General features: G+C 37.1%; 1 protein-coding gene across 21 annotated transcripts in view; it reads left to right on the forward strand.

Moving 5' to 3' along the window:
• The window catches only part of LOC124132148 (tensin-3-like), a 304,124-nt gene that overhangs the window by 211,732 nt on the left and 66,665 nt on the right, over nt 1–25,727 (forward strand). For 16 of the 21 annotated variants that reach the window (XM_046495852.2, XM_046495848.2, XM_046495851.2 and 13 more), the window contains one exon: nt 15,849–15,887. In XM_046495852.2, coding sequence (XP_046351808.1) covers nt 15,849–15,887 — 39 coding nt within the window. Of the gene's footprint in view, nt 1–6,617; nt 6,792–6,877; nt 6,917–10,154; nt 10,430–15,848; nt 15,888–18,466; nt 18,569–24,397; nt 24,575–25,727 lie in introns of those variants that run through there. The other 5 variants (XM_046495870.2, XM_046495864.2, XM_046495856.2 and 2 more) reach the window with 5 other exon arrangements.

A 25,727-nucleotide genomic window follows, 5' to 3' on the forward strand; every position in this document is an offset into this window, starting at 1 on the left:
ACCTTATTGGGGGTATCCAAGTCTCAAGAGTTGGAAAAAACGTCCAATAAGGAACTATTTTATCGGAGCCTTGGCAAAAAATATTTAGATAACACGTTTCAGACGATCTGGTCATGGATACAATGCAACATATGAAAGTCAGAAGAATACGTGCAAAGTGTTAATATTAGTGACTTGTGCAACCAGGGAGTTATAGTGATTTTTTGTCATTAGGCAATATATCACGTGACTAACCACGGGTCTGGGTTGTCTTGTGGGTACCTGGGTCCTACTCAGTACCCACTTGACCAAAGTACCTGAGTTCCCAAACTGCCTGTTCCATACCTTCTTGACAGTAACTCTGAACAGACACTTACTGTTTCACACCTTAAGGTTGTAGGTGCACCTTTCATATCTCATCCCTTGAAACCTGTCCCATCAAGGCTGCAGCAGCTATTGAAGGCTGTCTGAGTGGTGAAGCTGACCCCCTGATGGCATGTCTCCTGTATTAGCTCTAACGTTACATAACCCTTGGCCTGACCACTGGTCACTGTAATAGGATCACATAACCTGAACCCCTCCATATGGCAAACACAGGCCACACTGTACACAGTCTGTGCAGGGATGCCTGGATGTACATTTCGGGTGTGGATAGCGGGGGGATTGCGGACAGTCCTACATTTTGAATACTTTGTGTTGGAGGAGTGTAGGTTAAAGTGGAGACAACAGACCCTATAGTGTGAGTTTGATGTGCTGTGGTAAGGGAATTCTCTTGCATGGATATGTTCTCTTTCACAACACATTTGGAATGTACAGACACACAGAAGGTAATGCATGGATGTTATTGTTCCCTCAATTCCCCTATTCCAGCTGTGAATAGGATAGAAGACTGTTTTCATTGTAAGTTCAGGACCAAATTGGTTATATGTAGAAGTACATGTGATCAGAATGATTGAAATTAAAACAACACCTTGGATGTTTTATGAGATTCAAATGAGTATGTAATTGGTGTTTGTGAGAACGATGAGTATCAAAACATCCTACATTTAATGATTGTTTTACATGTGCTGTGAAAATTTGCAAACAAATATTTAAATATTTTGGTGTTAAGACTTGTTCGGACATATCCTGGTCTCATTCCACCGCTAACTTATTCATGCTCATGACATTTTCCTGCTTACGTGTATGTATGACAACTGGTCAGGAGTGTTGTGCATGGAATTAGAGAGACAGTTGTCAGAACAACATTACTGACACTAGACAACACGCCCTACTACTCAAGGAAGGTAGAGCTGGGAGGTGGTCACATATCTCCATGTGTGAGATGTTACAGCAGGTAGAAAGGGATCATCTACCTGCTACATGTCTCTCCGTGTTTGAGATGCTACAACAGGTAGCGAGAGATCATCTACCTGCTACATGTCTCTCTGTGAGATGCTACAACAGGTAGAGAGAGATCATCTACCTGCTACATGTCTCTCCGTGTTTGAGATGCCACAATAGGTAGAGAGAGATCATCTACCTGCTACATGTCTCTCCGTGTTTGAGATGCTACAACAGGTAGCGAGAGATCATCTACCTGCTACATGTCTCTCTGTGAGATGCTACAACAGGTAGAGAGAGATCATCTACCTGCTACATGTCTCTCCGTGTTTGAGATGCTACAACAAGTAGCGAGAGATCATCTACCTGCTACATGTCTCTCTGTGAGATGCTACAACAGGTAGAGAGTGATCATCTACCTGCTACATGTTTCTCCATGTTTGAGATGCCACAATAGGTAGAGAGAGATCATCTACCTGCTACATGTCTCTCTCTGTTTGAGATGCCACAATAGGTAGAGAGAGATCATCTACCTGCTACATGTATCTCAGTGTTTGAGATGCTACAACAGGTAGCGAGAGATCATCTACCTGCTACATATCTCTCCGTGTTTGAGATGCCACAATAGGTAGAGAGAGATCATCTACCTGCTACATGTCTCTCCGTGTTTGAGATGCTACAACAGGTAGCGAGAGATCATCTACCTGCTACATGTCTCTCTGTGTTTGAGATGCCACAATAGGTAGAGAGAGATCATCTACCTACTACATGTATCTCCGTGTTTGAGATGCTACAACAGGTAGCGAGAGATCATCTACCTGCTACATGTCTCTCTGTGAGATGCTACAACAGGTAGAGAGAGATCATCTACCTGCTACATGTCTCTCCGTGTTTGAGATGCTACAACAGGTAGCGAGAGATCATCTACCTGCTACATGTCTCTCTGTGAGATGCTACAACAGGTAGAGAGAGATCATCTACCTGCTACATGTCTCTCCGTGTTTGAGATGCCACAATAGGTAGAGAGAGATCATCTACCTGCTACATGTCTCTCCGTGTTTGAGATGCCACAATAGGTAGAGAGAGATCATCTACCTGCTACATGTCTCTCCATGTTTGAGATGCCACAATAGGTAGAGAGAGATCATCTACCTGCTACATGTATCTCCATGTTTCTCCATGTTTTAGATGCTACATCAGGTAGCGAGAGAGCATCTACCTGCTACATGTCTCTCCATGTTTTAGATGCTACAACAGGTAGTGAGAGAGCATCTACCTGCTACATGTCTCTCCGTGTTTGAGATGCCACAATAGGTAGAGAGAGATCATCTACCTGCTACATGTCTCTCCGTGTTTGAGATGCCACAATAGGTAGAGAGAGATCATCTACCTGCTACATGTCTCTCCGTGTTTGAGATGCCACAATAGGTAGAGAGAGATCATCTACCTGCTACATGTCTCTCCGTGTTTGAAATGCCACAATAGGTAGAGAGAGATCATCTACCTGCTACATGTCTCTCCATGATCACCTCCTTACCACATCCAACTAGTAATATCTATAGCATACTTTTGCTATCTGGTTAAAGAATCCTTTAACATTTTTTGGAGGGTCATGGTAACCCCAGAATATCATATGTTAATCAGTTAGGCACATTTCCTGGATACAGTATCATTATTCTGTGTTCAATTACCAAATCATGTCCTAAAAAAGATTAGATTCACACACTTGAATATTTTACAAAGTCATTGCTATGTTTTGCATTTGATTATGATAGGAATTTATCAAGAAGTAGGAGTAACACTGTTAATTCACGGAGGATAGATCGTTTATTTGTGAACACAATGTAAATAGTGTTTTCAGTGACACCTACACATCTAGAGTTGTGCTCACAACGTGAAATGAACATGCTTAGTGACATGAAGTAAATACCTTCAACCCACACTAAGCAGCAATAATGGGATTGGCCTGGCAGTATCATTTTGTTATGTTGCTGGAGACTAGCAAGAAAGGAGAGAGGAGAAAGTGAAATGTTAATTGTTCTGTTGGACAACACGTTTGTGTCCACAACTCTCTTGCAGACATAAATGTGAGTAAGATGAATGGAGAAACCTGGGAATATCAATCCAAATATGACACGATGGTGAGAAGGTTCGCAATGAAGTAAAATGTCATCTATGTAAGTCAGTGCTAGGTAGTTCATGATGTTGTTCATGCTGGTAGTTACCTGTAGACAATAATGGATTGTCTTGATTTGTATATTTCAAAATTAACCTTATATGGCAATACTTTGTTGAATCATTAGATCTGATTTGATATCATGCAGTTATATTTGGTTGTATTTCTTATAAAACAACATACGTTGTATGTTCATATTTGCTATGCCCACCTAAATTGTTATTTATCTCCAACTTGAATGCTTTATATAAACCTCATCTAGTCAATGTAAGGTAATACAATCTTGATAGAGTCATTTGTCTGCACAGTGAATTGTGTTTGCATCCAGTGCAAAGATTGTTTATGTGACCATTAGAACCATGTGAATTGCTATTTTCACAGATTTTGAGTACCGGTATATACAGTTCCTATACACAGCAGTTATCAAATTATATCATTATTGGACAATAGACAAAACTAGAAATATACTACTCATAGAAGTTAAAGAACACCCACAATTGGAAGGCTGTGTGTTGCAATACCCACCAGCTATGACAGATTAACTGTGGTCATATGAAACATTGGGTGTTCTTTAACCTCTTTTGAGTAGTATATATGTTTGAACAGTACCATCAATTGAGATGTACAGATAACATACACCGAATTACATAGGAGGTGCAGAGTATACAATTTATATCCTAACTGTGGAGTTGCCTGTAGTTTGTATTTATTGGGTCAAGGGAAAAGTGTAAGTTTTGATAGAAGAACTGAAAGGAAGATTGTTCATTTGCCAAAGAACTTCCCATGACCTGAAAAGGAAATCTGTGTGAAGAGGTGCAGGATTGAAGGCTGTTGAAGATTGTGTGGCCTTGTTTGTGCTGAATACACACATACCTTGTTCTTGTGGGTTGTATTCCTGGACACTGATGTTTCATCCAGCAAAAGTGGGATGGTTCGCTCCTCCAACTAACTGGAATATATCGAGCTCAACCAGAAGGTGAAGGTCCTGGTTCATATACCAGCTTGGAATTCAATTACAGAACTTCATTGGGTGCTTCTTGGAGTATTTTCAGAATATGGTGTCAACTTATTCTTGTACTTCCAATTTGACATCTAGCTTAATTTGCTTCTGTCTCTTCTCTAGGTTAAACACTTTTCAGAAATACATGATTAAGTTTCAACTCATGGGCCAATAATGTTTTAATGTACTGACATGTGGTAACCTGTGTAGTCTGCTGTCTATGAAGAGAGTCTCTGGGCTCTTTTTTTATTATACTATTTATAACTATTTTTCAACAACTGTTTTTATCTAGAAAATATTTCATTTCAGAGACTACATGTTCATCTATAACCTGTGTAACAGTAGTGAATGTAACACAGGACATAACTGAAGTATTCACCCTTCATTATCAGGAGTACACTGGCTTGCTATACACACCACTTTTACATGTATGTCATGCATATTTGTTGGACAAAAATGTGAACATTTTACTAGGCTCGTGTGTTTGAAAATGTGTCCATTTAATTTTGGAGATACATTCTATTGATATAGGCTTGAGTGGTCCTGAATGATAGTCTCAGTAGTAAACCTTTGAAGCATGTGAGACTGTCGGCAGTATAATTGATAAATACCATGTCACCAATACTGTATTGCTTTGGTCTTGAATGGAGTCTTTATGATATATTGTGGCATCAAAAACATGTAACTGATGTGAAGTACATAAGTGTATTAATTATAATTGGATTGTAACAATAGGATTAAGAATTATGAACAAAGTTTTATTCTTGCAGTCTGAATGGGATCAGCAATGGATATTTTGTGAAGGCAGCAATTTTATGATGCAAATTCATAAAGAATTCCTTTGAAATATGGGCTTCAGGGCTTAATGTGTGTCTTTGATGAAAAATAGAGGAGGTACCAAATTTTGTGCAACTTCATGCTATGTGCACAAGAATGTAGTTCAACCACTTTAAAATTTGATGCTATGTCTTTTCAGAAGAAGTTATGAATATCAATGCTTTTAACCACCATCTTACTGAATATGACATTTTTAAAGAAAGCTGATATGGTTGCTGTACTTTTAACAAATAGTATAGATTGCAAGGGACATATTCTCCCAACAGGTGTATAGATAACACATTTACAGTAACTATGTTTTTGTTTCACTATGTATTCATACTTGGGATAATGTTGTGTGACCTGTATGGGGTTAAGAGAGAAGATGAGCCCTAAATTCCATGGCATCTGTACAAACGTGCTTAGTGATGCAGCATTGTACATTGTGTGTAGTCACCTGGATCCGAGCTAGGGACACAAGTATGTTGATGCCAACAGGCAATGCAAGTGCTTCATCCACAGTTATTATGTGAAAGACATACTTCTTTTGGTACCAATAATTATCGAGCTTAAAAGTGAGGGCTTTTTAAAGAAGATTTTGAAGTCAAGGTATACCATTTTGGAGAAGTTCCAGTTCTTGGTATTTTTATCTCAGTAATGGAGTTCCTCACTGTGAGTCACCTGTAGATATGGGATTGTCCAATGTAATGGTTCTACCAACATTCGGTAGCCAAACATCAAAGTATGTTCGTGCCATATATATATGTATATATAAAACAGAATCCAGATTCAGTTGATCATGCCTAAATTGTTTTTTTACACAGTAATTAGACTGTGTAGCTTTTGCATTAGCAGTTGACAACAACCATAATATATCTTCCTAGGGGAATTACTTTCTTATTATTTGAGAAAGTTCACTCACATTGCAATGTAGTACTGCATATACCTTCAGAATTTACCAATTATATTGCAATGGAAAGTATAATTAATGTGTATTACTGGTCATTATGTCTACTTTTATTTGCTTTTGAACGTCTTATGGTTATTTTATATATATATGTATATTTTGTTTTCGAGACATTTTTTCTTCCCATCTAGAAGTAAGAATGTAAGTTGTCCCAGTAAGTGTATAATGTCATGAATTGTGAGTGTTCCTGTGCGAAGGAGTGAGCTAGAGGACATACATTGTACCTGCCAAGCAATGAACACATCACAACCTAGGTGTGTTGAGTGGACATATTGCTGAGGTAGAGAGTACAGGCAACCTGTCCTGCAAGTTAGCATCAAACCAAGTTCAGGCGAAGACTCCAACAACCACGCCACACAACTAACTAATTCCTCCCTCGTGGAACAGTGGCTTTGACCCAAATACTGATTATTCACGACTGGGTCGTATAATAGTTTAATAGTCACTTCACACAGTTGCACCAAGCCTTGTTCATTTAGCCAAATCAGGGATTATACTTGTTGGACAGAAGCAGTGTATGTCACTAGAAGGTAAGGCCCGGAGAATCAGAATGCCTTTCATAGGGTGACTGTCGTTACACAGGTGTGAATGGATGCATGAGGTTGTCACAACGTTACCACCTTCCTGGGCCATGCCTTACCATTACGCTTCCAGGGTAGGTAGACTCCTTGCTGGATAGTCCTACTAGTGGTAATTTACCTGTTAAATGAGTGATGCATTAGGTTATTTTAGCTGTTTGTGTATGGAAAGCTCTCATCTATTTTTAGTCAAAAAGGTAGACTGTTGCTTTCAACTTGTTTACACACCAACTTGTTCGGTACACATTGAAGTGTGAAATTTGCATTCAGCAATACATACTTTTACAGACTGTACTGATTATATCGTTCAGTATCAAGTGTACTTTTAGTGATTTGTATAAAATATTTATATAGCAAAGTGAAGAATCGGTTAGAATCTTCTAACAGTGTAGTATATGTGCATGCAGTTATTAACTTGAACGACAGTGCTATTTAGAATCATATACATGTACTTATCTGGTAATGCCTTGTCAACAGAAGGAAGGTAATTTTTGTGCATTTTAGTACTTAATACCTATAGCCTACCAAGCCTGTGTATTTCAGTAGGTTAATGGGTTAATGTGGTTACTAAGCATTCATCTCAAGTGTCAACAGTGTATAGGTAGCTATTTGAAATGTCACATTTTGATGTCTACAGATTGTTTAGGAACAAGACATGCATCACTTTATTGTACGCTACATTTATTTATTAGTCCACTGAAGCATGTTCCCAGGTCAAGGCTAGGTGTTGGTGACAACTGCCAGGCCAGGTATTGTTTATGATGCCTTCCTTGTCACTGACATACCAATTGTTGTATATCCACAGGGAATGTAACCACCAGTACAATAATTGTCATTACTTTGACAGAACAGGAGTATTGTGTTTGAGAAATCAGCCTGCCCAATAATTAATTTAATTGAGAAAATAAAATGTACATGCTGTTTTTGATTGAAAAAAGAGCTCATGTTGAACACCTTTTTGTTGTAGTTTTGATCAAATCTGACAACATATTTGTTTTATTTATTTTGCCTACTGCAACTTTTCATACTAAGCAGAAATCTCTGTGACAAGCAAAAACACTGGTATGGCCTGATAAAAAAAATAAAAAATATTTTCATATATAAATATATCTATGTTAAGTTATGTCCATGTATCTATTGCTTGCACTGTATGTTAGTGTCTAATCTATGTGACATTTAGTAGAAGCCAGTAAGCAATTGATTGTCTATGACTGTGTATGGATTTAAGGAGTTTTCATATGTCTCATTCAGACATATGAAACTTTTGTTTGTTCATCAGGAATCTAGTAGGCAGCCAAGGTGTATCTGGAGTGTTGGTATTTGCTTGTTACCTGTGTGGGTGGCCACTAAAACTAACTGATCACAGATAGGATCATATTTCTTTTAACTCCCACCCGGATTTCAGTGTGAATCATTGTTTGAAATACACATTGTTATCTGGGAGAAAGTGCGGTTGGCCAGTGACTGATTTCCATATATATCAATTTTGGATTTGACTTTTCACTTTATTATAAAAATAAATGAAAGTGACAAAAAAATCTATAATCATTAGAAATCTTTGGTGACAGCAGAATTCATTGTACGGATCCAGCTATATCATGAGCATGTGCTTAGTAAATAGATAGAAAACTGGTGGCATTATTCGTGCCATAAACGTGTTCAGTGAAAAGGTTAATTGGGATAGGTGAAAGTTCTGTAGAGATTGCTTAAAATTGACTACTCTAATTCATAATATCCTGATCATAAAGTTTGTGCACATCCTGTTGCCCTGACATTTCCACATGAAAGGCGGCACTTGATTGTGCCCAAACTGTTGGGATTAAACTTCTTGTAATACACCTTCACAATCTTTTGTTGGGACATGTCTGTCGACATGCAGTATTGTGCATTCTGTTGAATGTAGGTGGAAACTGGTTGCGTGGTTGTACTTGGTGACCCTTGTTATGCAGTGAAAGGTGAAAGATGCATTAGAAAAATGCACAAGCAAGGCCATGCACCTGTACACCTTTACAGGTTTATCAGCTCATAGGGGGGGGGGACTGTCATTCTCCACTTGCAGATCATGATGATTATGATGAAAACGATTACGCTGCTGGACTAAATGATTATTAATTACTGATTACTTTTTGTCAGAAATGCATTTGTTTGTTTTGATTTGACATTGGCAGCTTCAAATATTTTTGACATGCCCAAAAATATGTACCATTAAAATAAGATATCTAATAATTAAAAATCCCAACTCCACCCAACAGTATACAAGTATATCAAGTATAGCTGTCTGGTGAGCTAAACAGGTTGCCAGTTCTTCACATTGCTTGTATGTAAGTTGGAAGATAAATATTGCAATAAAACAGCCTTTGAGGGTTAAGTCAAACTGTTTTTTTATGTTTGAAAATTACATCTCATATGTGGGTATTTCACAGAAGTATGCCATGCAGATTAACTGTTTATTCTCGCTGAAAAGAATTATTCAAAGGGAGGTAATAATATCTGCTTGATCACTGGCCTAATTCCTAGTCTGACAAAGCAGCCTTTTGATGTGAGTAGAATCCACGTTAACACTTCACGGTTGACAGAACCCCTCCCAGAATAACTCTGCTATACGCGTTGAGCCATGATCACACATGACTGTAGAAAGGGTTAATCATCAACGCCTACATCAGAAACAGATTGTGTACTGCAAATATTGATTTGTAAACATTAATGCAGACATATTTATTACTAAAGACCAGGAGATACTCATAGCCTTATGATTGGATATACAAATGGTTACAATAGCCATGAAATAAACATATGTTTTGTTAAATGAAGACTAAAATAAAATTCCAACTGCAGAAAATGAAATGTGTATTTTTCAGTGCCAATAAGAACTGGTGTTATTTCCATAAAATATGTGATATTCTTAAAACATCATAATAAGCCATGTGGTTTAAAACAATCAATTACAATGAGTATTACATGCTTGACTAAGTTCACATACCAGTTACTCAATACAGTTGGTTTTGTTTGGAGTGTGATACTCCTGTTCAATCTACATCAACTTTTCATCACAGATGTTACTACAGCAGTGTAAATAACAATAGCCACGATTGCTTTCTCCAAAACATAATAATATAACCTGGTATGTGGTCCACACCAAAAGGAATGTCATATCCCGCTTGAATTAAAAGGCGACAGATTGCCACAGGTCATGGCGTTTGAAATGTGACCAGTGTTTGGTGGAGTAATGTTTTGGAAGTACATCATTGTGAAACCTAGTCCAACCATTTCCTGTCACTTGTGAGTTCGTCAGTTCATTCGCTGGCTCGGCCATTTTCTGCCAAGGCGCTCACAGAACAGATGTGAGGTGGTGCGGCTATGGTGTAAAGTGATTCTTTCATCTTTGCTTTCGGAATTACCTGGTGATGGAGTACGGCAAATCATATCGAGATGTGTTGTATGAGATGTATAATCCCTGGGATAATCCACGGATGGATAATCGAATTCCCAGAAGGAGTTACCATGAATATAGTAATCAGTATTCTTCTTCCCATAACTATGGACTTGATGAAGCAACGCAGTACCGAAGTTTGCCAAACCCTAAACGCCATGTAAGTTAACAATTTTATACAAAAAGGTAATCCTTGTTATATCTATTGTAATTCATTTGTGGTTTTGGAGGAATTGGTTTGATTTAGTAACTTTAGCACTGAATAAAAGAGAAAATTGTAACAGTTGTTTTTCCTTCATTTTTACATCAAACTAAGTACCTTTGGTTTGATTTGGGCAATTATGTGAAATGTGTAATAAATGATTTCTTTTTTGTGGTTAATTCCTGCCTGTATTGTTGTCTGCTGTGCACAGATCATATATGGTGGTGACAGATTGACATTGCAAGCATGTGCTGCCAGAAAGTATGTCATCATGTGCTGCCTCTGTGTTACTATCAGCAAGGCCAGATCCCCTTTCACTTGTCAAACTTGTGTCAAGTGATACGTCTCTCTTGCCCCGGCAATGTTAGTGGACTGGAGAAGTACATTGTCATACTGATGTGACAACCTGGTTTCTATAGCACAGATTTACCTGACTTGCCTACTGAATTGTTCGGATGGACACCCAATGACAGAGAACAAAACTTACACATTTCTTTTAAAGACTGTAAGAATGTGGAGGACAATCCAGTTCTTAATGTATCAGCATGACCTTATAACATTATGCAGGGGGATATTCTTCTGGAGAATATTTTTATAGATTTAGGTGACTTTTGTGTATAAGTTGAAGGGAGGATGTGAGACAGCCAGTGCCCATGTAGACATTTTCTAACCAAATGTCTTGTTTCATGTTCAAAATGATGTCAAATGTTTAGTTTAAGCTTTTAAGAAGTGTAAAGTGAGAAGGGATCCTACATTTCAAAAAGAATGTTGACAGGCATGAATAATGATTGATTGTGCAAGATGCATACCAGAGGATAGGGCTTATGTGGCAGATGTGGTCAACATTGATGCAGGTTGTCATGAAAATAGTGGATGTCAGTCTGGTGTGTCCAAGGATTATGGCTGCTTAAAAAGGAGAAAGTATAATAGTCATTGTCTATATCAGTCCATGGAGGCAGATCTCGACTAGTAACATCTTCTCGCTAACACATCTCACCTGCATTATGGTTTTATGAATATCTTTTTTTCTGTATTAATGTTTAGCTAGATATTAATCCTCATATTATAGCTAGTTATTACCTATCACAGTACTGGTGAGTGTAGAGAGGTCTCACCGCCACATACAGTCTTCGTTGTGTTCTATCAATAGAAAGACGTGGGAGGCAAAGCCATCTGACTGGCATGGCAAGGGTGTTGGCGGACTTGTAGATATACTTCAGTACTATAGACATAAGGGTGTCATGTACAACAGTCATTGTTGGGGAAGAGTGATGTAACAGAAATGATAAATCAGGAAATGAGAAATGATCCTTTTGACTAATCATTGTGGGGAAATCCTATGTGCATGAGTACTGAGTCATGGACAGTTTTACAAGGAATCTGAAGACAAAGTGTTAAGTTTAGAAATGATGAGACTGATTTAGATTTAACCGGTACAAATATATTTAGTCATATACAATGTCTTGCCTATCTGAAGATGGTTGGTGGTCCTCAACAAGGAAAGAGGAAGTGAGTAGGAAGTAGCATGTGACTGCAAAGAAGTGATGACAACATAGTTGCTGTGAAAACTGATTAACTGCTGATGGAGTATTTTGTGTGGTTATACATTCATAGTAAATGAATGAGCCTTAAGTATGTGAGAGTGAAGGAAATGATTTGGGGGAGCTAATTGCAGAGGGGAAGTGTATAAAGGTTATTGAAAACATAACTGCAATACACATGGTCATTCAGGTCCATTAACATTGCTCAGTGTCAAGTTCAGATGTTTTCATATTTTCAATGTGGGAATAAGTGTTAAGACATTCTGATGATAGAGGGATGTAATGCACTCCACTCCTCACACATGGGAGCCATTTTGTATATATATTGTGCCATTTAAGGTTACGCCAACAGAAATGAATATACACAAACACATACATGAAAACAGATTGATTGCATGAATATAACTTGTGTAAACGTACAAGTAACATGATCTTTATTTTGAAATATTATTTATGGTACCAAACTAATTGCTGATACACTGTGGTAATTTAGTATGCTTGCTCCAATGTAATAGCAGGGGATTATGGACACATATTGCCTATTGTAGTATGCAGCAGGTGCTGTGCATGGTTGGACTGTAATGACAATGGCATCATATTAAGATTTTCAAGTTTGATATTTACAAGGAGATATGATGACAACCGTTTCAATGACTATAATGTGTGACAATGTTAACACTGGGCTGAAATAGATGATATATTGTACTGATGTTTGTCTGCATGCAACAGTGTGGTGGCAGTATTGACAAAGAAGGGGGATATTAACATGCAGGTCATGATTTTCAACAATCCAAGGGCTGTAAATTTATGATATGGGAAGAGTTATAATTGCCAACAGTGTTTTGAAGTTTTGCAGGCAGATGTTCACTAGACTATGAAAAGTATATGAATACCAAGTTGTTCTATTTAGAAACATCATTATCTACATGGGTGATAGATTTGTGTTGTATGGCAGGAGTACTGCTGTGCTGTGCCAGGCAACAAACACTTAGTGTTTGATATTATATTATCATATATTGTGTCTGTGCTGGAGCTTCTGGTAAGGCAGGACAGGCTTACCCTTTTTGCAAACACCTGGTCATCACAGATTTTCTGTGATCCTTTCATATATTTTTCACTGCTATTTCACCTTTTACACCCACCGAAATCTGTTTCGTAAGAAAATTGAGACTGATTATTCTCTGGCATTGATGTTTTATGTTTGATATGTATACACTAGGTATCTGATGTAGCAGTATACATCAACTGTTAAGTGTTAAAAATTATTTTTGGCATGTGTCAGTTGCTTTTTAAACAACTTGTATGCTGAAGTTTTGAAGTCTTTTAGTAGGTTGGTATTTGTGTTTTTTGTGCCTAAGAAATTGAAGTATGTATGTTTTAGGGGTTAATGATATAAGCAGGTCATGAACCTCAATGGTTCCTGTTGAAGACATGAGAAGTTTCTCAGAAGCTAAAACCATCTGCTTGTCATGAAAATAGACGGTTATCTTTCCCAAGTTAAAAATATCACTACTTGGTTACCACAGCAACCAGGAACATGCAGATTAAAGTATCCCAGAATACTTTGAGACCTGCAGGTTCTCTTCTTGGGGTGAAGATATAGTACGGGGCACTTTATCTGCCAGCACTGATGGCCGCTTTTTTACATGGGATCAACTTGTGTGCAAATTTAGTGTTATATAAGACTATAGGATGTTACGGAGCATGTTGGTAAACACACATGCAGGCTAGTTAAGTAAGAAACTGAAAACAATCTTTATTTTTCTTCAATGAACAATCTGACCCTGTTTGCAATTTGAACATAATTTTGGAACGTTTGTTCTGAAAGATAGCTGGAAAATGTTTAGTTGATTACATGTTGAAAGATTCCTTTCCCTTTACAAAAATTCAATGAAGCATAGTGCTATTTTATGGATGTTGAAAGTGCACTAGATGTCAGAAGCCTTATTCTATTTGATGATGTGAGGAATGAGGACATGTGGGGCAAGGATGATTGAATCGAGTCATGGGATGCTCAGCAAAACATTTCTGGCAACAGTTCTGCAGAGAATACCAGTTAATCTATTGATTGATAGTAAATTATCTAATCACAGCACATGTGGTTGAAGTTAATCGATACTTGTGCACCATGTCCCATCCCTCTCTGCTTTAATGGACATGCTGATTATGAATACTGCCCATTTGGGTTGGCCTGTTCTGTCCATACAACAGTGTGGTCAAACTGACTGGCTTGATGCTCATGCCATTCTATGCTGTAGTGATACTATTACATGTAGTTAAATAAGACCTATCTTTAAGAGTGATTATAAATACTTTTTCTCATGCAGATGAATAAGCATAAAACATTATTATTTCTATGGCTTGACTATAGCTTTTGATTAAGAAAAGTGAGGCCTGCATGGTACCATATGTACATCAACTTTTGAGATCTTTTACAATGTATTTCACTAACATGGTGAATTGATATGGCCTTGTGTTTTGGGGGGTCAGGTTTAACCAATAGTTTAGATAAAATGTAATCAGGCAATATCCAGCATAAGGAAAGCAATATGATAGAGAGATTATAGCAACATCCAGGATTATGAGGGGGATCAAATCTAAATCCTAAGCTTAGCAAGTCTCTTATTGTCTGTTGTCTTTTGTAAGTCAACTTAACCCTCCATACCTGATTACCCACAGTAGTATAATCCCATCTTTGATGTTGGTTATTCCACTATCCATGATAGGGGTTGAGGGTTAACTAGCTAAGTAAATATGGTGTTTGTTCAGGACAAGTGTTTGGAGTGGGTCAAGACGTAAATTTGCTCAGCAGTTTCTGTGTTGGCTTGTTCTCAGATGAACATGTAATACATATGACAAGTACACCTTCAGATAACACGCATGGAAGACAGATTAACCCTTTGTGGGGCAGATACATATATGTGAAGAAGCTCAAGATGATGTTGTGATACTTATACTAAATGTTTAATTAATTACAAACAAGAGATTTATTATCCCCTGCAACCAGTTTTTCTGGGGGTATTAAAATGGACACCATCCATCTGTGCAGAAGTGGTTTCCAGAGCACATCTTGAAAACTGTACAATATTTCTTCACCAAACATAGATAGGTCTAGTGGCCTTTTGACAGTTTGGGCTTCTTCTTTTTTTTTTAAATGTAAATTTCGGGTTTCCATAGCAATGACCTTGATTTAGACTGAAAATGGGTGTAGTGCTTGTTCCCGGAGCTGATCTTGAACCCCCTACAATATTTTTTTACTAAACTTGGCACTTAGGTCTAGTGGTGAACTGGTGCCTTTTGTTAGTTTGTGATTTTTTAAACAAAGATTTTTCAAGTTTCTGTGGCAACAAGTTTCATATATTTATTCACGACAAGTATTTACCAGGGAATATCAATGACTTTGTCCTCTAGTTTCATGAAGTATTGAGACCCGTGAAGATGTGGGGTAGATTAGGTCTTCAGCAACCCATGCTTGCTGTAAAAGGCAACTATGCTTGTTGTAAGAGGCGACTAACAGGATCGGGTGGTCAGACTTGCTGACAAGGTTGATGCATGTCATCGTATCCCAATTGCGTGGATTGATGCTCATGATTTCAATCACTGGATTGTCTGGTCCAGACTCGATACTTTACAGGCCGCTGTCATATAGCTGGAATATTGCTGACATGAATTATTGAAGCTCATTCATAACATTCAAACATGCAATTCTCATTATCAGAGATTACATTTGAGATAACTGATTCTATTGTTCAAGGGAACTTGTCATGAACATTATCATAATCTTTTTTGATTTATTTACTGAGTAAATATGCTTATTCTTCATCTTATGTTTACAGGTGGTGACTACATGCGTTCCTCAGGTCAGCAATGAACTGGTAAGTCAACCACTAAGTTCCATCAGTTTCTGTACCGCTGGTTTTGTTGAGGCATCTGATTATTGTGTTGGCTGTTACAGTATGGCTCACAATTGGAAAGACTCTCAGACCTGTCCAAGTTAAAGGGGAAATGTCAGAAAAAAAAGGTCAGAAAGTTGGCAAAAGTCTATGGTTAGGTGGATGTGTGATAATCATTTGTCTTTTATTCTGATTTGTTGCCTTGGGATAAGAAGAACCAGTAACTGAGTACTTGATTTGCAGGATGAAAGTTGGTCATAATTCCTGTTCATGTGAAATGGAACACCAGTTTGTTCGGTAGGTAATAGGATAAAAGTGATTATACTGTAGTTTGCATCTAAAACTGTCAAGCTCTGAGGTCAAAAAGGACAAAGTTCTTAGATATATTCTCTATAGTGCTTCTTATTTCCTGAAAGAGTGCCATATAGCTTTGATAAATTGTGCCATTGAAAGTTGAGCTGAGAGAATTCAAACATTTCTTCAAAGGTTTCATCATCCATATAAGCCTGTAAAACCTGTCTCATTCTACCTGAACAGAGGTGTATTCATGGAAATGAATATTTGCATTTTATTTTGAGGGATTTTATATATGAGGGTAAATATAACAACCTAACACTTGAAGGCTTAGGAACTTGCATTGATGATAGTTGTATGTAAGTGGCAAGTGCATTGCTGAGGTAATGAGGCGTACCTCAGGGTGATGGTCTGGCTCCCTCTCTTTTATTCAAGGTCGCTCACTTTATTGATACCGACCGCTTGCTGAGTTTATGGTACACTTCAAAAACATTTCATGTTCATAGATATGGTAGGGAACCTTCAAATGTGTCTCTCATGGAGGTGAGGGATATAATGACCTTACTAATCTGATGTATATCGGGTTTCATCAAACGGACTTACTACTTTCAATGGACCCGCTAAAATGGATCAGAAAAGAGGGAATTTAATTTTCACATTATGTTGTATCACACATTTAAGGGTACACCTGAGTTCAGTGTATTTCTTCCAATTTCATGTAAGTGGTTTAACGTTTGCTTGTCTCAAGAAGCTTGAAATTTGAAAGTTTAAAGGTGGACATATTCGGAATACCTTGCTGAAGGGGTAGTATGACACAGCTGACCTAGATGGTCACAACTCTGCAACTTTCAAAAACTAAGGAGACATGACAGTTTTACCAGAGCAGGAAAGTTTGACCTAAATACATCTAGCCCATTTCATCCAAAAAATAGTGGAATGTTCAAAACAGTAAGTCATAACATATTTACATATTCAGTCCTGTCTTGTGGATACATTAACAAGTAGACTGATGAGAATCTTAGAAGTAATTGAGGTAGTTTCTTGGAAGGTTTACGGTGTAGCGTGTGATTGCCCTGCCCACAGTTTACGCTTTGCCTTATTAGCAGTCATACAAACTAAATCAAATACTGTTACTAGATTTGATGTGTTGCCTGAGGGAGTACTAAATAAGCGTTATAGATATGAACAAAGATGTCTATGTGTGGATATGTTATGGTTAGCTGACTAGGTCATGCAGGTAAGTCAGCATAACGTTTCTGTGCCTCACACGCACATTTCCACTGGTATGCCATGCTGTGGATTGGCCACAGAACACGCTGTGTTGTGTATCGTTGTATTGTGTTGTGTTACAGTCATGTTACAGGATGGGCAGTGTATGCTGGCTTCTGATACAGCTTCAGTCCCATGTCAGCCTTTGATCCTGATGACTTTGTGTTCTGAATTAAGTTATTTAGTAATCATGGACTTGTGGGCACATAGATTTACATTACTTACATCTGTAATTAAAGTTGTAAATTTAGGCGCCTGACATATTTGTGCCTTAATATAAGAAGTCTTTTAGAAATAGACAATAAATTCCAGTATTCTGTGAGGGGGAAAAAGTTAACTATAAGAAGGAGAGAATATGTAATGAATAGTTCAGGTGGACTATATATTCCACTTATATCACTATTTCTTCAAACTTTAAGACTAATCTGCAACAGTTTGAATTGCTATTGAACAGATTCTCTCAATTAGACTAAAATAATAACTCTGTTGAAATAACTTACTAAAAACATTTAAAGTTGCTGATCCCATCCTTCAATACCCTCCTACATGAGGTTAAAGGTTAACCTCCCACTGACAAGGAAGAGCTTCTCAGAGTTGTGTGTGTGGGGACTGTAGAGAGATGAAGTGATCCACAGTGTAGAAGACCATAGGTAGAGGAGGGACACTGGGAGGGGGCTTCGATGCTGCAGATACTATTCTAATCAATCAAATTAATTAATATTCTACTTTAAGGCTTGTAAAATTGTCTTCATTATCATCACGTTATGTTTGTAATGACTTCCTGGATGATGCTTTAAACCCATGATAAATAACGTATTATGTATAAGTAGAAGCTGTCGATTATGATACTCTGCTTCCATAATCACCTGCAAAGTATTTTCTGCATAAACATATGTATAGCTATCGTCCAACTCGTCTTCCCAATATCCCCTCCTGGTTCACAAGCCTTGAGGAAAAGAAGGGTGCATCTTGGTCTAATTTTAGCTCAACCTGAAATAAACAGTCCCATTTGATGGGGGTTGGTTTGTGCCAGGGAAGATAGTGTCAGATTTCTGTCTGAACCTCCTGCAGGAATCGGCAAGGCACTGGTATCACTTCAGGTTAGTGGCAAGGTTTTCCAAGCTTCTACAACCTCTTAAACCTCACTTTTTCATGTTCTGATATCACAGATGCCTTGGCGACTTTATCTGTCATGTTGCTTAATGATGGGGTTCTGCAGAGATAAGTTTGTAGTGTTGAAGTCAATGTGTTTGTGATGGTGTGCACTGACTGTTTATGAGATATTTATATACATACCAAGACAACACCATGTTTTTACATATTTATTTGTATTGCTAGCACCAGTTACACAATGAGTTCCTTGTTGGGAGTGACTATGGCGTAGAAACATTTTAACCTCCAATTGCAACCTCGGAAGCGTATATTATCTAGACTTGCTAGGGCTCTTAATGTATTATAAATTGACATGGTGAGAAGTTATTGCGAGCTGCGCTGATTGAGCATGATCAAACACATTAAGTTGAATGGTTGTGACATACAGTGAAGTCAAAGGCTAGGAAAAGAAATTGTTTGATTTTCAGGTAAGAATGATCTGACAGGACTGTGAATTGCGTGTATTACGTGTACCTTGAGTCTGTCACTGTCTTTGTGGCTGAGTGACACTGACTGAGATACACAGTCATCTCAAAGAGTTCACTGGAGAACAGATGTTACAGAGGATACTCCTCTACTGAACTCTGATGTAAAACAACTCCCCCTCTTCAAGGAGTGGAGCTGATGAAAAGGAGGATTCTTTTTAAGGGGACATCTCAAAATCAATACAACTATTTTTCAGTAATTTGATTATTAGGGTTGTATCAGTACAGATAGGCTACATACAAATATTAGGGTTGTATCAGTACAGATAGGCTACATACAAATATTAGGGTTGTAGCAGTACAGATAGGCTACATACAATATGTTAGGGTTGTAGCAGTACAGATAGGCTACATACAAATATTAGGGTTGCAGCAGTACAGATAGGCTACATACAGATATTAGGGTTGTAGCAGTACAGATAGGCTACATACAAATATTAGGATTGTAGCAGTACAGATAGGCTACATACAAATATTAGGGTTGCAGCAGTACAGATAGGCTACATACAAATATTAGGGTTGTAGCAGTACAGATAGGCAACATACAAATATTAGGGTTGTAGTAGTACAGATAGGCTACATACAAATATTAGGGTTGTAGCAGTACAGATAGGCTACATACAAATATTAGGGTTGCAGCAGTACAGATAGGCTACATACAAATATTAGGGTTGTAGCAGTACAGATAGGCTACATACAAATATTAGTGTTGCAGCAGTATACAGATAGGCTACAGCTGGTATATTGCTAAAAGGTGTGTAAGACCAAACTCGCCCACTGTTGTGATAAGGTGCCATAATTAATTGAGTTGAGTTGACTCCTTCAGTCATTCTAGGACTGCTTTTCATGGGTTTGAATCCCAGATTTGCTTTGCCTCAATTATGAAGCCTGCCAGACCCATGATCTTGTGTTTACACACATTGATATGTTTGAAACACTGTTGAAAGCCATGTTAAACTATACTCACTGTTATTTATGTGATACGAAAGGACAGTTGTCATATTGATGTATCATATGGGATATGTTGTTGTGGGTTTACAGTAAATAATAAACTTGATATTCATAAAGTCATGGCATTTTCATGTCATATGTGGATGTTGACTACTAGTGGTGACTATTGGGGCTATTTTCACTATTGTGATTGTACTGCAATAGTCACCTGCACTTTTTCAATAGTATTGTGATTGTTGTCAACTATGGCAATAATAGTGTTCCAATTTTTGATAATTATATTAATTAATGTTATTCAAATGAATAAAGTCTTGCTGACAATCTCAAAGACGGCCATTTTTCCTCCCTGTCGCTACTCAAACCAAATGGAAATAACTCTATTCTGAAGTAGTCGTAATCCTTGCTAACCAACAATACAGGTAGCTGTGAAATTCAGATAAAATATGTAATTTTTATTACTACATGTAATTGCAACTATTGAAACTATCGATTGATATGCATACTATTGACAATACTATTCGCATTTTTGAATTCCTATTGATGTATAACTATCGGAGGGCAGATAATTGTGATTGTTTGATAGTTTGATATATCTTACACACCTATTGACTAGGGTTACTTAATGGAGAATGTATTTCATGTAACTTCTTCAAAGATCAAGACAGTATTTTTATTTAATTATCATTGCTGTGGCAGATATATCTTAGAAATCTACTTTTGCAAACATTGTGTAGGAGAGGGCGTGCATTACAGGATTGAAAGTAAGAAATCTCTTCCCATGTAAGATTAAACTTGATACTTGTGAAAATATCCTGCAGGTAGATGAATAGGAAGCATGTCTTTATCATAATACAAAAGTCCGGGTAGATCTGTGTCAACCTAATGGATGGATAGAAACACTATTCATCTTGTCATAACGCAACGAGAAGTAATTGAAGAAAGAGTTTGACTTGATCTTGATATTATTTGAAAGTTATTCATGTATCCTTTTATTTTTAGCTGAGAAATGTTTCACAAGGACAGGGATTTTCACATGAGATCTTAGATGACTTGTTGATCTGAAACTCACAATTCTACTAGGCCACACACAGGGTTTGAAGCAATATCCACGGGTCACTACATCTAACACTGTATATTGTTCAGAATGTTCTTGCATGAACATTGATATAGACATAAACAACTTGCAAGTAACATGTACATGAGTGAGAATTAATTTTAAGTGAAAAATGTAGAGCTATTTCTATTTAAAAATATTTTGTATGGAGAAAGTCATCTCTGTGTTAACATGTACAGATTGTATAGAGAAGGGCATCTCCGTTTTAACTTGTACAGATTATATAGAGAAGGGCATTCCTGTATCGACTTGTACAGATTGTATAGAGAAGGACATCCCTGTATTAACTTGTACAGATTGTATAGAGAAGGGCATCCTGTATTAACTTGTACAGATTATATAGAGAAGGGCATCTCTGTATTAACTTGTACAGATTATATAGAGAAGGGCATCCCTGTATTAACTTGTACAGATTATATAGAGAAGGGCATCCCTGTATTAACTTGTACAGATTGTATAGAGAAGGGTTTCTCTGTATTAACTTGTACAGATTGTATAGAGAAGGGCATATCTGTATTAACTTGTACAGATTATATAGAGAAGGGCATCTCTGTATTAACTTGTACAGATTATATAGAGAAGGGCATCTCTGTATTAACTTGTACAGATTATATAGAGAAGGGCATCCCTGTATTAACTTGTACAGATTGTATAGAGAAGGGCATCTCTGTATTAACTTGTACAGATTGTATAGAGAAGGGCATCTCTGTATTAACTTGTACAGATTGTATAGAGAAGGGCATTACTGTATTAACTTGTACAGATTGTATAGAGAAGGGCATCTCCGTATTAACATGTACAGATTATATAGAGAAGGGCATCTCTGTATTAACATGTACAGATTATATTGAGAAGGGCATCTCTGTATAAACTTGTACAGATTGTATAGAGAAGGGCATCACTGTATTAACATGTACAGATTATATAGAGAAGGGCATCTCTGTATTAACTTGTACAGATTATATGGAGAAGGGCAACTGATGCTTGTAAACAATTTTATCATTTTGGTTAAAAATTTCATTCAATATTGATCACATTAAAAAACAACTCAAAGATCAAAATAGTGACACCAGGGAAAGCCTCAATGGTGACTGGTCAAGCTTTTCCATAAGAAGAAGTATCTGGCAATAGAAATCAGTTGTACCAAAGTGCTACCCTTATGGTTTTAATTATATTTAACATATTCAATAAAAGCTCCAACTGAAATAACAAGCTATAGGAATATATTATTCTCAGTAAAATAATAATTTCAGATAAAATATCTTCCGATCATTGCATCAAAATTCTTTCAAGTTATATTATTGGCTATTTTTGGACTGAATCACCACTAGATCTGGGAGAAAAAGTGTGTACAACAGACTGCAATTTCAAGCTTAGTTTATGAGAAAATAGACACAGTAATCTTAACCTCTGCATATAAAACAGGAAATGCAATATATGTTGTAAATCATCATGTCTAGAGATGTTTTTTTGCTAATTTCAATTATTTTTTTACAAAGTTTGAGATCTACTGTTCATTCACCTGAAGGGATACAATGTTTTTCACTGCGCATAAAACTCAATAAATCTGGGATTGTTTTTTTTTCAAAATACTGCATCCCCTAGAGGGGGTTTCGCATTATACTTGGGTGCGCACTGTAGTCAAGAAAATACAATAATGTGTTACAGTGTAGGTTATCTCTGTATTAACATACAGGTATGCAGACTGTATAGAGTAGGTCATTGCTGACTCTATATTCATACATTAAAACATTATTCAAACCACCAAGATATCATTTTCCTTTGTAATTTTAGTATAACTTTCGCCCATAAGCTGGAGGTGACAAGATACAATTATTTTCTTTTTCACCATTTTTTAGAATTTCTTTTCAACTGTTTCTGTTCTCCATCATCTAATTAGCATGTGTTAGTGATTGTAGACTTCTTTGTATCTTAACCAGCTGACTTCTTGTATCTTAATCTAGTTGACCTTCACCTTCAGCTATGAGGTCTTCACAAAGTCCTTGTAGAAACACATTCTTATCTGAGGACAAAATCAATATCCTCACACTTGACACCTCCATGAGGGTATATTATGTCAAACTATAATGAACCGAATGAGTAATTACTTACAACTTTTCTGGGAATCCTTGTTAGTACAAAAAGGATACACAGGTGGCCCAGTCATCTAAGGCGCCAGGATTCAATGTGCAGAGTCGCATCCCTTGGTCACGCCAGAAACCTATGATTGTGGGTTCGAATCCCGGATGGCCCCGATTATGTTTCTGCGTTTGTCAGCACCATACCCATGCTTGTTGGTTTCACCAGGCTTTCCTCCCATATTAAGCTGACACGCCACGATATAACTGGAATACTGTTAAAAGCGGCGTTAAACCCAACTCTCTCACTCACTCACTCACTCACTCACTCACTCACGTTAGTACAAAAAGAGCATCAGGAATCTCAAAATATGCCATTGGCTAAATCCATATACAAAGGTCCACTAAGAGAATATATCATGTCAAACATAATTAATGTCAAGATTCAACCATTTCTGTAGAAGTAAGATAGTTTCAAAGATTAAGGCACATCTTTGTAACTGTTACTCCTCTTCATATACTTCTTCCTCTGTACTGTAGCTTGAAGAAATCTGAGTGGAGATCCATACAAATGCATAATATGAAAAATACCAGCCAAGCCATTGTGGAGTGTTACGTTGGTATACATGGGTGTGAAATTAACACATTACAGTCTTTTTGAGTCATGCATTCATGTACTGTGACAAGCTATGCTTATAATCAATTCAGGTAGATTTTCTCACCTATTATATAGTGAGGACAATGGTAAAAGATACAAGATAAAGATAAAAGATAGGAAAGAAGAACAATTGGCTAGTGTCTTGGGGCTTTATGCTTGATGTACAACTGTGACCTTCCAGAATGTCTTTAGTATATATATATATGTACATATGTCATTATATATCTTCCTCTATTGTGTCAGGATGGAATATATCAAAATTACGCTAATGCAAACGTTTCATATTTGGCAAAAATATGAAAATATCTTTGTCATGTAAGATACGTGGTATTATGACATAAGAATGTGTTTCGGTATGACAGAACAGGGACTAGCACACACAAGGCAGAGGCTTCACACAGACGGAGAACTGCATGTTAATAGCCTCCATTGATTAATAACATTCAGATATGCTACGTTAGCTTTCTGGGTCACCATGCTGTGTTCAGCGTTTGCCATGTATACCACATCCACGTTGGTGTATTGCTTCATGTAGCCCGGTTGTTATGGTCTGTTTTGGTCAGTGATTGGTCAATCAATAGTCTCAACCTGCATGCCGGACATTCATGCATGGAAGCTTACTGACCTCATTTGACCTAAGGACGTTTTACGGAGTCACGTGAATTCAGGTAAAGTTTGCATAAAGCTGATTTAATCTATGGAAAAACCTGTTTTGTGTGTTCCAACTCCGAGCTGGCAGGTTCAGTTTTATACAAGTATAGTCACAAATATCTAAACTGGATAGACCAGAATGCTGAACTTGCTGAATTAGGAAATGTAAGGAATTTTGGGTGTAGATGTATAATGAAAACTGTTTTTTATCTGAAATTAATCAGAACTGTTATTTACACAGTGAACATACTGTTGAAGGAAATATTTTTATCAAAATTGAAATAATTCTAGATTTGACTGTAATCATGCTGGAACTGTTAGTTACACAATGAACATACTGTGCCCTGTGAAAGAAAGAAATTCATAAAAATTGAAATATTTCCTGATTTGGCTGTAATGATGATTTTCAAAGAACATATCGTATCTGCAGAATGTAGATTATGTTTATGTATATATGTACAGAAATGGTTAGGGAATGGGCTATTGCCTTGAATCTTCAATGAATATTGCTGCAGCAGTAGAGGTCAGAAAGTGTGGCATTATTATTATAGGATTGAGTAGTCGCAATGTTATAAATGTCAGAATGTGTTCGAGAGTAATTTTCCCTCTCAATTGGCAGATCTCAAAACATGGCCGGTCATTTGTGATTGATAGTATCGTGTGACATATTGAAATTAGTGTACTTATAACACAAATCAGATGTCAATGATAGATTTATTATACTGGTCATGCGTTATTTAAAAAACATTTATTTTGACAAATTCATATTGGAATGTTTTTACTATTGTTTCAAATCATGAAGTAGCTGGAATGTTATTTGGAGAATTCTAATAGCTATCAGCTACAATAGTATCATCTGATTCACAAAAACAACTTTGAAATTATTATCAAATATCATCCTTATTCAGTAATATAAATCGCATCAACACCAAACATAAACAATATCATTATGGCAGCAAGAACAATACTGGTAACAAGATAAGGAAGGATACCATGGTAGAAGTGTGAATCAATTGCAAATGTCAATCCAGACCATAATAACCAAGCTATCAATGTCTACAAACCCATCACTGGGTTTGGTTTTGATGGATCATCGCCAGGCCTTTTGCTTATATACTACCACAATTTCAAGTCAATGCTACTTCTAATCACTGTTCTGTAATCTTCTCT

The sequence above is a fragment of the Haliotis rufescens genome, unplaced genomic scaffold, assembly GCF_023055435.1.
Source record: "Haliotis rufescens isolate VD_foot unplaced genomic scaffold, xgHalRufe1.0.p SCAF_4, whole genome shotgun sequence".
Taxonomy (NCBI): Eukaryota; Metazoa; Mollusca; class Gastropoda; order Lepetellida; family Haliotidae; genus Haliotis; species Haliotis rufescens.